Raw genomic sequence first — 13,308 nt, 5'->3', positions numbered from 1 at the left:
TTTTCTCTTTACAGTTTTACTCCTAGATGAAAAATGTGAACATTTTGTCTTTTAGAAAAGAGGAAAAAATGAGGGATTTAGAATATGTGATAAAATGCATGATATGAGAAATAGCCTCATTTTAATCTGTCTCATTTGACATTGCTTTTTAGCTGTTGGTACAGGATTTGCATAGAGGGGACATCACAGTGGCAGCATTCAATGATCTTTCTAATAAACTGCTTCGAGAGTATCGTGACGATGATTCAAGGAAGGTGAAGGAAACCACTGACCAAATGAACACTTGCTGGGTTAATCTGAACCAAAGGTAACTACAAGGTTTCACTCTATATGTAGCAGCTTGTGCCTTAAACTTGCATTCTCTGTGTACATGTGTATTGTAGTCTCTTCTCTGTGTGCTTTAGTGCAGCATTTAGGGCTGCTGGGGATAATTAGTCAATTGCAGTCAAGCTCTTTTGATGATTGAAATTCCCACAGTTCACAATGGAAAGCTTCTGTATAACTTTCCATTTATGTGGTATATTTTTTAGCAGAAAAAGAAGGGACTTCTCATGTTTGGTTTCAGGTTTTCCTGTGACTATTATTGTCTAAGTGTCTTTGAAAGTTCCTCTCTTACTCTTTATTGCTGGTACGATTTATGTATTTGTAGTTTTTTGTTGTCCTTCCTTTTCATAAGGCTGTAAGTGATCAGCTTCATCTTCCCTTGCATTAATTCCTTATGGCCTTTCATCTAATGGAAACTTCCCCTGAATGGGGCTGTGCTTTGTGTTCTTGAGTGCAATACTTCCAGTACTCCCATCTAGAAAATACTTGTGCTGTAGGAACTGAGACTTAATTGAAACTTCTTTCTATTCATCCTCTATTTAAGATGTATCTGCACATATGTCTCAATGAAAATGTGATATTTTCCTATGCATAATTTTTTTCCTGCAGGATAATCCAATTTCTGCAGAAATTCTTTTGAGTGTTTGGTATTGATGGACAATTAACATTTAGAATAGTGTCTGTCTCTGAAATCTAAAAGTCTGTATGCATTGTGGTTAGAGGGGGAGAAGAAAAAAATTGATCCTCTGTATCTGGGAGTGGGTAAGATGACAACTAAAGTCTATATGTATACACGTGCATGTGAAAGAAGCAGCTGCTTTTGGAATGGGATGTCAATTAAAGGAATGAAAAGCCTACTTAGTAAAGCTTAAGAAGATGTTATCTCTTGAGGAGCGAGAGGAGGAGAACGTTATAGAAATTGTGAAATTAGAGAATGGTTTGAATTGGAAAGGGCTTTAAAAAATCATCCAGTTCCAACCCCACTGCCATGGCAGACCACAGTCCACTAGATCAGATTGCTCAAAGCCACATTCAGTCTGACCTTGGACACTTCCAGGGGTAGGGCATTCACAACTTCTCCTGTTCCAGTGCTTCACCACCCTCACAGTGAAGAATTTTATTCTTGATAGCTACTCTAAATATGCCCTCTTTCAGTTTAGAGCCATTATTCTTGTCCTATCCTTACATGCCCTTGCAAAAAATCCCTCTCCATGTTTCATGTAGGCCCCCTTCAGGATCTGCAAGGCTGCTATAAGGTCCCCTGGGAGCCTTTTTTCTCCAAGGTGAACAATTCCAACTCTCTCAGCCTTTCCTCATAGGAGAGGTGCTCCAGCCCTCAGAATATTTTAGATTTTCCTCTGGATCTGTTTCAGCATGTCCACCCAGAGCTGGATGCAGCACTCCAGGTGGGATCTCACCAGAGTGTAGTAGAGGTGCAGAATCCTCTCCCTGCCCATGCTGCTTTTGTTTGCAGCCCTGAACATGATTAGCTTTCTGGGCTGCAAGCACACATAACTGGGTCATGTCAAGCCTCTCACCCACCAGCACCCCCTCCCAGCAGGACTATTCTCAGTAAGCAGGTAATGAAGGAAGCAGAGTAGAATGTTATCCTATCCTTCCTTGGAGGAAAATCTTTGTCATTTTGTGCTTTGGATATAGCAGCTTGTTTCCTAGTTAATTAGAGGATGAAGGGAAACAGGTCCTTGTTGGATTAGCATTGACAGTAGACTAAAACTCTGTATTAGTCTCATTCACATTCAGACTTTGCAATGTTATGGCTACAACTGGCATAAAACTGCCCACTACTCAGAGAGGGTGACCAGAAAGAAGAACTCCTGCCTGGAAGCCTCTAATTAGTTTTGAATCTGCTTAAAGTCTAAAATAATAAGCTACTGCATTTTGTTGTGTGTAACTGAAGCTCCTTAATTATCACTGGGGCTACTGTTTGAAGTCTGCAGCCTAAGGAAGGTGAATATCTGCTTTGTTTATTAACTAGTGGCAGAATGTAAAGGACAACTCTGAGAGCCAGTGGGTAGCCAATGTGGAGCTGCTTCATGTAGCCCCATCTGAACAGAATGGGAAAATTAAAAGGTGAGAATGTGCAATGAAAGCACCTTTTCAACAGGATGAAGGTTTTTATACTTGCTTTAAATGCAAGAAATAGAAATACCAGTGATGAGGCTTACTTTTTGTGACAGATGTTGGGACATGTGGGGCTTATTCATAGAGTGGATATGTAGCCCTATGCCTTCTATAAGAATAAATCTGTATTTATAGCATAATGCTTTAAAATATCAGTTTTTTCCCCTACTTGGAGGTTGTGGAAATGGTCCTTAGTAAAACCATCTGGAAGGATTGTGGTCCCGGTCACCATAAGAGCACTACCAGGATGACTGTAGCCATGGCATGCAAAGTGAAGGAGCTTATTTTAAAACTGTGGGCATTAAGAGATTGAAGCTACCCAGCTTGACATTGTATAAATTGGATACTTTGCCCAGTGGCTATTTATGTTCTATTTTTATACTTTAGGATGAAACTATAGTTGTTCTATGTGTTTGTGCTGCCTTGGTAATGGATTATAGTTGCTTTCTGTACTGTCTCAGATGTTACTTTCTGAATTTCTTTTGATCATGCACATGTATGCATTGCAGATTTTCAGTATAAATCTGAAAAAATAATTGGGTTGAACAGAAACCTGAAAAAGAGCCATGAAAACTTAAATAATAGAACAACAATTTTTTTTCTTGGGTGTGTGTTTGCCAATAGAATCTGCATAGACTTTCTCCACTATCACTGTATTATGTTAGCTGCATTTGAAAATAATTCTCCAGCTTCTCCTCACATTCAGTTCTTGCAGCCTGGAAGATATATAGATCCTCTGTCTTTTGAGGCTGCTCTAATTGTGTCAGAATTATTTGAAAATTTGAGTGATGTTTTTATAGCATGGGGTAGTTTTTAGTATGTAGTACAGAATTCTCCTGTAAAAGATTTATCCATTTTCTATTTTATGTTTGAGTTCGTTACTAGCAGGGGAGGAAAGTATTTCCATCTGCTCTCTAAAAGTGTTGCACACTACTGCTTGCTATACATGTCCTCTTTAAAAACACCCATGTAATTAGTTGTAAATTTGTATGTATTTAGTGACAAGATTGTTTTTCAGCTTTAATTCAAATATATGGCACCAGTGGGTTGGTAATATGATTTCATTCTTTCCTTAAAGCTCAACCAAGCAGAAAGCTTGAGAAATTAAAACTTTAGGATGAAGACAATATTCTTCAATGAATGTTGTTAACTTCAAAGTTCAGTCTCGATTCCTATCTGATGCATCAGTACTTAGACTGATAAAGACTTAGAGATCTGGGTCACTTAGTGTTTCATCCTTTGGGGCTGTTCTTTTTCTCTGAAGGTCACCTTTATTACCAGTCTGTTCTTCCCGCTGTCACTCCTGTTCTTCTACCTTTGGCCTTAACCCCCTGCTAGGAAAGAAAATCCCTGCAGAGGGAGAGGGTTTTGAAGTTAGAGCTCATAACTACTTTTACTTTACATTTTTCTCACAGTTCCTTGGTGTGCTCTAATTTCTTAACTGGTGCTTATTATCTTTTCTGGACAATATCTATCAAACTACTTGTTATCCCTAGCATGCTATGTTTTTTTGTCAAGACTGGGTGAAGCGTTCCAACTGCAAGTGAGAAGCAAGAATGAAGGCTTCTTGCTCTCCTAGTCATTCACTAGTCGCCAAAACTTGGGCAAGCACAAAGTCAGGAATGATTCTTAGACTCTTATTTTGGATAAAGCAATTATTAGCGAGTGGTATAAGACCAAAGCTTCTAAAATAGGGATTACAACACTGTCTCTAAAAAATTCAGTTGGTTATGCTAAAACTTAGAAATGTGAGATTGGCAGAATTAGGGTTGCATGAAATTTCCTCACAGTTCATCTGTCTCATCTGATGTGCTAGTAAAACATGCTACTTGCTTTGAAATGTCATCCTGAATGGTACTGAACACCACTGCTTCTTTCCTAAAAGGAATATTTTAACTAGTTCTGAAATTCACAATTCCAAACATAGTTATTCCTTCATACTGCTGAGCAGTACACATGAAAGGAGGAAAGAAAGCTGAAGTAGATGGGAGGGCACGGAAGACACAAGTTTGGGCCTGTCTGGAGAAACGTGGAAATACCAAATGCTGAGTGTTTTGGCCCTGTCTGTCTTGAAATTAAATATCACTTTACCCCTAAAATATTATAACACAGCTAGTGCTTGATGTGAAAATAAAATTTAGCTTTCTACTTACTCAGCAGAAGCATTCTAGCTGTTAGCTCTGTTAGAGGTTTCTCTACAGTGTTCTGACGTGGGACAGCTTGTTTCTTTTGTCCTCATTTTGGGAGAAGGAATGCTGCAGAATAACAGCCTCAAATGGGTGAAATTTAGTTTGTCATGCTTTATTAATGTTGCTAATCAGAGCTTTTAAAATTGCTGACTATAATAGTTTCTCATCTGAATTTCATTTCAGTCATTAGAAGACAGTACTATTATGCAGAACTGTAAGGTGATTTTTTTCCTAGGAAATTATTTGAAGTTGCTGATATCTTAAAATGTTCAGATTATATTGTTATTGTTATGAAAAAATCCTCTTACGGACACATACTTTAGTGTTTGCATCAGTTAGAAATCTTTTGGGTGATTGAAAACTGGGACCATATTCTGCCAGGATTTTTTTTAAGTTTAAGTTTGTTGAGCATTGTTTGACTGTTATGATGACAGTGTATTATTCTGTTTGTTTGTTTGATTGTGTCAAAAGTCTTCTAGCAGAGAGAACCAGGTATCTGACTTTTCATCCCGTAGCACTTTAACTCTTAAGAATTTATGGCAGTGTTCCTGTTCACTGTAAAAGAGGAACAAAAATACCCCAAGCACTCAGTGCTTCTACTCCATATGTTTTTTGTTGATGAGGAAAAGCCCATTTTTCACACATGGCAATAACACTTCTAGCATTTGGAGTAGCATAGGTTGGTGATAGTAACACTCTAAAAGGAAAACCTAGGTTTTTAATTAATAACTGAGTTTTTACTGCATGCCTTTTTTAAAAAAAGGTCTGTTCAAGATGTCCAGTTCAGGACATCTGTGGGTAGCTATAGATACACTAAAAATAGTGATATAAATTATGATAAACAAGCTGTATCTCTGTTCTTACTAGAGATACATTTCAGATCTTTTTTTAGTAGTTTCATTATGATGTATATAATGCTGTATCTTATGGGGGAATATTCTGACACTTGTCTTGTTTTCAGAGCTGTCGATAGGCAGAATTTCTTGGAGACAGAGATAAAGACAGTACAGGCCTCACACAAGGATCTGGAGAGCTTCCTCAAGTGGCTTCAAGAGGCAGAGACAACAGTAAATGTTCTGGCAGATGCATTCGAGCGTGAGAACACTGCTCAGGACAGTGTCTGCATACGGGAACTCAGAAAGCAAATGCAGGTGAGAAACTAAATAATATTCCTGTTATTCAGGTTTTCTCTCAATGGCAAATGTTACAAAGAAAAGCTATCTACTTGTTTGGGGAAAGCTGCAGCCTATTGAAAGGTGTTTCCTAAAACAGTGTTTGAGAAGTCAGGTGTATGAAAGAAGCAAATTTGTCTTCCTAAGGTTTGAAGCACATATTTTTGTGTATGTCTTTGGCACTGAGGGCTCTTAAATGTCCTTGGAGTGTGACTGCATTCAGGAAGTGTACACTTCATTAAACCAAGTCATGTTGTGTGATTGTTCAACCAAACAATTTAATCTACTTCCCTCCAAGTAAAGCCTTCCTGGGCTGCACTCTCTCCTATTTCTGTCTGCCACCTTCCTCCTGCTTTTTCAGCAATCCAAGAAGAATTTGTGCTTGGATTACCTCTTCTCCCTCTCCTACTGCCCAGCAGCTCCCCAGCTGGCCTTCTTTCAGGCCCCAGACTGGAAACCTTAGAAATGACTGAGAAGTTTAACTGACACCACCTATTAAATCCTGTACCCTGTGTTTGGATTAATGTCACCTGTGATCTAAGTGGGTTTGAGCAGCTTATAATGAAAAAAAGATGTTGCTTTTAGTAGTGCTCTTAATCTGAACATATCTATGCTGAATTGAAATGAAATAAGATTGTTAAAAATATCTGATAGCAAGTTATTCTTGCTAATCATAATGAAGAACACAATATTTTGTGGAAGCTTGTATCTCTTGAAGATGGCATGTCACTCACCAATGTTCAAATGATTCTAGTCAGTCAGGTGACTCATCTGTGGAGATGTGGCTTTTTATGAAATGCTGAGACTAGTCTGTAGTGGTGACACCTAGAACTTAATGTTATGCTTTCTATTGGCACCACTTCCAACCACTGTAATGTAGTGGAGATGGAAGAGCTAAAACAGGGCACAGGCAATGCTATGTAAATAGACTTATTTCTGCATTACCTTGTGTTCTGTGGAGTCAGTCACACCAAGATACAGCTGTTATTTCACAGTTTCTTTGTTGGCTCTGTGTGGCTGTGAAGCACTGTGTGTGTGGAAGGTTGTTTGCCATTCTTTGTTGTGCTTCAATCTGATTAAAATTGCTTGAGTTGTGCTGTGTGAGGGGAGAACTGTTGGGCAAGACTTCTGTGAGAGAAGGAGAAGGTCTATAAACAACTCCTGACTTTGCACTTTGTCCTGGCTTGTCACAACTGAAAAGGCAGGTGGAAGTGCTGGGGCATGACCTCCCCTGGTTCAGCATCCCAGTACCTGGTACTGTCCTTCTCTTTCTGACACTGTATGTTTCTACACATTGTGCACATGAAGTATCATCCATGTAAGGTCACCCATAACTTAACTCACCCATGACCTTACATAACGTTGTAAAGCTTTTCTGGTTACCCTAGGAAGTGAAGTAGAGCATGTCAAAGACTGTCATAGCATAATGACTTCCAGAATGAACTTTGTCCCCTATCATCTTGCAGTCTTTAAATGTAAATGAAGACATTAATATCATAATACTGGCAAACACTCCAAAATCACTGTTTATGTTTTCAAGTATTTGTTGCACTTCTGAAAACAAAATGAAGTTCCAACATCCTGCTGTACTTCAAAAGATCAAGCCTGCTCTCTTGCAAGTTCTTAAGCTTATTATCTGATTAAACAAAGATAATTTCCTGTTCTTCCCCAGTTATGTGGTGTAAAATGACAGTGTTGTTCTCTTCATGCCTTGTTGAGTCTGTAAAGAAGTATTGGTTTTAAGGTTAGTGGTTAAATGGTTTTAAGAAGAATCTAGGGATATAACCTTCCCTGCTCTGTAGACGATGCCCCTACTCCCAAGGCCTGTGCATTAAGTAAATTTTTTCTGTGAGTTCAAGGTGTGATAAATTCTAGGTGAAATGAGCTGAACCTAGACAAAATGTGATGAATTTGTTGTTGTTGCTGCTGTTACATGTCATGCATTTCCAAAATAGGATCATCTATTAGACTGGCATTTGTGCATGCATGGGAGGACTATTCTCCATTGCATATTGGGTCTAACTTGTTTGGCTGCAGCTCAAGTCCCTCTACAATGGAATCAATGATCTGAGGTCTGAAGCCTTGTTTTGTCTTTCATTGTGATACCTGAGGCCAGCAACAGTATTATGCAAGTAATGCAGACTTTGAGTGTGGTTGCAATGTCTTTTTGAAAATGAGAAATCCACAATTATAGCATCAGTCAGTTCAATTAATTCTCTCAGTATCTAAACCTCATAGAACTTTTTCCATTCAGGTTAGCGTCAAAACGCTACAGTCTGTTTTGGAAAATATTTAGCAGTGACTTGGAAGAGATTAAAACCTAATTTGAAAAAAGATGCAGAAAATAAGCTAGGAAATAGTAAGAAGTAGTGCAAGGTATGTGAAGGTGGGCCTACAGGTGTAAAGATGTTCAAAAGAATTCAAAGATTTTGTTGTATTGTAGAAAAAGTTACCATAAGTAGTGGCTGGCTGTTTGTCTCGCTGCTTGATTCAAACTTGTAGATTGAAAGATCTGGGAAGATAAAAAGCAGAAGTAAGGAAGGAGAAGGAAGTAAGGAAGGTGTGGACTGTGGGGTCTCTCTTGCACAGAAGAGGTTTGAGCTTTTGCACAATCATTTCTGAATGCTTCCATGGTTTCAGAGTTCGGCTGCTTCACAAGTTTCCTTAAAAGATATTTGGTAAGAGCATGTAGCATGTCAGCTAATCATGGTAGGCTCAATCTGGAAAGTTAAAGAAGCAGACTTCTGGTGGGAAGGGATGTAAACCAGGAGCAATGGCATGCAGAGGAACAGTTCAAATATGTCATGAAGATGAGAAAAGACAGCGTGTCTGGCAAGCTGAATACAGTTGGTAAGATTTCTATATATAGAGTGGAACCTGTGTATCTGTTTATCTGTTCAAAATGACGTTGTTGTGGACACATCAAGAAGAAAGCAGAGTACAGGGAAATGGGGTTTATGTGAGAAGTGGTAGAAAAGTTGATTCAGTCCTAAAAGTAAAGATGAAATGGTTGCCTTTACAGAATTGGATGGGAAGAGTTTTTAAATGTCCTGTATGAAGAATCTGAACCTTGCATTAATCTCCTTCGTAGCGAAGTGCCTTAGAAGAGGCAAAGCAGTGTATAATGCACTGACATCTAAGCTGTGTGTTATTTTGGATCATATAAACTTGTCAGGATAGCTGTTGCCGCCATATTGTGCTGATTTATGTGCTTGAAACATGTAGGTACCTTTTCATGTACAAATATGCACTTTAAATCATATGATCAGTGTTTCACCTACTGTACTCAGGCCTCCCTGAACCTTTGCTACAGCAGCCTCTCTGATACATGTTTAAGTAGATTCATCAAAGCACCTTTGGAAGCAATGAGTAGCCGGCTCTGGTTATGCTGCAGTTTTGCCACACCTAGGGGTATGTTGGCTGTAGTGCATTGGGAGCGTCTTGCTGGTAGCAAAACACTTCCATGCTCTTGAACATCCCACTATCATTCTTAGATGACTTAAATAATTCTGCTTTGTCATGGGAAATACATCAAAATTATGTTAGCTCTTTGGATTCAAGGATGACTTAGAAAAGGGGTTGATGATGCAACTGTATGCTTTTACCTTGTCAAAACCCTATCCTTTTCTTGTCTAAAGTCATTCTGGAAAATATTTAATTGGAAGTGGCTTGTAAAAAACATTCCTACTTTCTGGTGCAAGTGAGGAACCTTTAGATCCTTTTGACTAAATTAGCTTTAAGAGAGTTTTTACAGAAAGAGGTTTACCCCCTGCAATTTTCCCTTTTGTGTTGGATAATCTAGTTTTGAGAAATGCTAATGTGATTTATTAGCCTTTAATGTATGGCTGATATAATTAGGGCAGTTATCCCTGTACTCCCCTCTCAAGATTTATAACACAATCTGTTATTCACTCACTCTACAGCTCTGCCAGAGCTGCGTTCAGTCGGAGAACGAGAGCATCCTTTCTCAGAGTGAGGGAGCAAACACTCTGTCTGCTGATAGAAAGCAGCTACTAGGGAGGAACAACTGTTGTGATACACTGGAGCCGTCTTCCTGAAGGAATTCCTTTTTTGTTCCTGCAGCTTTCAGGCTTAAATGAATAACCTTTTTCTGGCTATTTAGTGCACTCCTGAACGGAGGCATACGATCAGCTGCTCAAGTTCATTTGCCCTCTGCAAAAGCAGAGCTGAGCAGTACCGATTAGAGGAATCTGTGAAGGCTGTTATCTTTTTGCATTTGTTTTGTGGGGTTATTTTGGGAGAAAAACTTATGCTGTATCAATCTTCTTTGCCTTTGAAACGTATAAAGCCTGTAGCTTGCAAAAGCAGTTCTGGAAGAGAGCATGCTCAGAAAGCTGGCAAATCATTGTCCAGTGACCGGGAGGAAATGATAGTTGCTCTTCATTTATAATGCAAATTCTGAGGTATCTTCAGAAGTGTGGCAAACTTAAAATGATGGCTGTGGTGAGAACCTCTCTTCAGAAAGTTGTGGTGTTGTTGCATCGTTTACAGAGGATGGCAGTTTCTTCTCCCCGTTACCAGAAGCTTTGTAAGGTAGGAAACATAAGCCCTAAATGTCGAGTGTGTGTATTGCTAACTCTGTTGTCTTTCAGAGATAAAAAGGAAAGAAAGTGAGCATGGGATGAGTGTCAAAATCATCTTGGCTATCTAGTGTTTTTAAGCCTGCAATGCTTTCCATGTATGTTTTGTTAGAGAATGCAATTTAAAAAAAAACCAAAACAAAGCAACCCTGTGCTTGTCAGAGTGATAATTTTTTTTTTAGAAAAGTGCTCTCTTGCCCACCATTTAGGTGTCTGGGAGGACACTGTTATGTTCACTGAGATTTTTTTTTGTTTTGTTTTGGTAAAATACTACCAGTTCTTTTCCTAGGGAGTTAGTTACTTCTTGGTAGATGTGATTCTTTAACTCTTGTGTACCCATTATGTAGAATAACTGTGTTTTTCCATGCCCAGTGTTATTTTTCTTTTGAGCTTTATGAAGCTTTAATTAGGAATGAGTTCAGCAGACTTAATACACAGCCATTAATTTCTGCCTTAACTGACTGAGCTCTTTCAGTTAAAAAAATCAGGAAAAGTTTAAGGAAAAGCATGTTGACATAGGCTGCCACTTATTGCTAGTTTTGATGGTACCTGTTTTGGTGGCTGATTGTTTCTGCTTCCAAAGATGGTGTTTACATTTTGGTTTTTTCTCACAGACTCAGTAATTCACTTTTAAAAGTAGTTTGGATCACTCGCCAGATTAAAATAAGTAAATAAAATTAATAAACTTCTAACTGATCTGTAAAGTCCATGAGTTAATACTGCTGCAGTGTTGACAGCTGTGTGAGGTGGTCATGCTGTGCTAATATTATCGAACTTTAATATAAGGATTCTGTCTTGAAACTTTGCAAAATTATAAAATTCGATAGGTCTTCAGCTGTATGTATACTGGCATTACATAAATTCTATTTGGCTGCCTTTGAAATTGTTTTTCTCTTCTTGCTGCTTATGATACTTTAAGTGTTTGTGTTTTTTGATGAAAATATGTCTGTGTTTTGCATACGAGGTGTGCGAGAACCAAAGTCTTGTTCTGATGATAAAGCAAAGCCACTTTAACTCATCCTACCTGCTTCAATTTGAAATGTGCTTTCTGTTGTGAGGAATTTAAAAATTACATCAAGTGAGAGAGATCCCATCCTTTGAGTAGGGTTTAAAAGTAAGGAACAAGTATCATGCAATATGTTGTTCAGTGAAGCTTGTAGATGAAGTTCTGGAATATGGGGAAAAACATTTTCTTCACATGGCTGTTTCAGTGTACTTCAGTTTACCAAGCTGTACTGATAGATGCATCTTCATTATGAAGAATGAGAGACAGTAGTTTGTGTACATACAAGCTGCTTTAACAAACATTCCTCAGTTGTTCTTGTCTATCAGTTGTCAATAAACAGCCTGTTTGCTTTTGTGAATAAAGCAAAATTTTTTTTTAATAATGTAAAGATATGGGCTATAATTGCCTGTTTAGTCACGTTAGTTGTATAAACTTGTTTGTAAAATGTTTGTCAAGCCACTATTTAGTGATTCCTGGAGTAAAAATTATTTACTAATTATCCTGAGAGCCCAGTAAATGGATACTTAATTTGCTGAGTTTAAATCTACCCAAGGGGTAGTGAAAAAAATCTTCTAAAAGGCTGTTATTAAAATACATTTTCTGATTGAGAACCCATGCAGTAATAGCCTTGGGAATTACACATTACTTAGAATTACACAGTGTATGGTTTTTTTGCTTTTAAAAAGTCATGTGGCTTAGTTTTTCAGATGTCTGTGCTTAGTTTACTGAAGGTAGGTCTTCTTGTAGAGTTAAATCAGACACTAACTGAGGAGGGGAAAAAAAGAAATGGTTTACAATCCCAGTCACTTCCAGCAGGTGTCAATGTAAGGCAATGATAGATGGAAGTCTGGTGATGGAAATGTTAATGCCTAGATGAGAAAATGTATGGAAATTACTAAGAGCAACCATGACAGCATGTCAGGGAGGATTTCTTGTAGTGCCCTGTATACTCCTGTCTTTGGAATGTCAGATGTTTGTATGTGTTTTGTGCACTCTGTGCATACACTGGTATAGTTCAGATTTGCAGAAGAGAAGCTATTTACTATAGTGTATGAATTATTGCATTGTATCCAGGGTAGGTGCGTCATGAACTACATCTAAATGTTTCATGTGAAGTGTCCAATGAATCGGAACAGAGGGCCAATAAAGTATTTAACACAAATTCTTGAAGTGTAGTGGTTTTTTTAAACTGCACTGTTTATGAACGAAGTAGTAAGGCTTTATCATTTAACTGTACTGGGAAAAGTCATGCTTGTTCCTTTTAACAACCTCATATAATAGTAGCAGTCAGCATTCATAGTTCACACTTTGCAAATTTCTTTATAGCAAAAACAGAAATAAACACTTCGTTGACATGTTACAGCATGGCTGAAAACCACAAAATTCAAAGTTTAGGATATTTCTTCTGTTGCTGCTTTTTCTTACGCAAATTTCTTCATACCAAGGTGAGTTTTGCCAGATAGACCTTTTCACTTGAAATTAGTGGCATACCAGGGTAAAATGTCTACACTTGACATTTTGTTGTCAGTATGTAGTAAGTTTTGGTTTATTTTGCTAGCAGCTTTTTTTCAAAACTCTTGCATAAGACTTTGATGCTGATAATGAACAATCAGAAAACTGTTGTATGGATATTGTCTGCTCTATATTCTTGCTAATATGATTGTTCCTTAAAGACTGACACTTATTAGTTATATCCAACTAGCTCAGACTAGAATGAATTTATAGCAGAAAAAATAAAGTACAAATTGATACATCTTTTCTGAGAGACCAGAGCTACAATATTACTTATAAAAATAGAGAATTTTGAAACTTTCTTTAACTTTGCTGATGGAAGGTAAAGCATAGTGCATCTCTGGCAGACACCTAAATGATTA

General features: G+C 38.0%; 1 protein-coding gene across 1 annotated transcript in view; it reads left to right on the top strand.

Moving 5' to 3' along the window:
- The window catches only part of UTRN (utrophin), a 340,746-nt gene that overhangs the window by 152,105 nt on the left and 175,333 nt on the right, over positions 1–13,308 (top strand). The window contains exons 51-52 of the mRNA XM_053972321.1: positions 153–307; positions 5,617–5,806. Of these exons, the coding sequence (XP_053828296.1) occupies positions 153–307; positions 5,617–5,806 (345 nt within the window). The remainder of the gene's footprint in view (positions 1–152; positions 308–5,616; positions 5,807–13,308) is intronic.

This window comes from Vidua macroura, chromosome 3, assembly GCF_024509145.1.
Source record: "Vidua macroura isolate BioBank_ID:100142 chromosome 3, ASM2450914v1, whole genome shotgun sequence".
Taxonomy (NCBI): Eukaryota; Metazoa; Chordata; class Aves; order Passeriformes; family Viduidae; genus Vidua; species Vidua macroura.
Note: the sequence above shows the minus strand (reverse complement) of the source record. Positions and strands in the feature narration are given on the sequence as shown.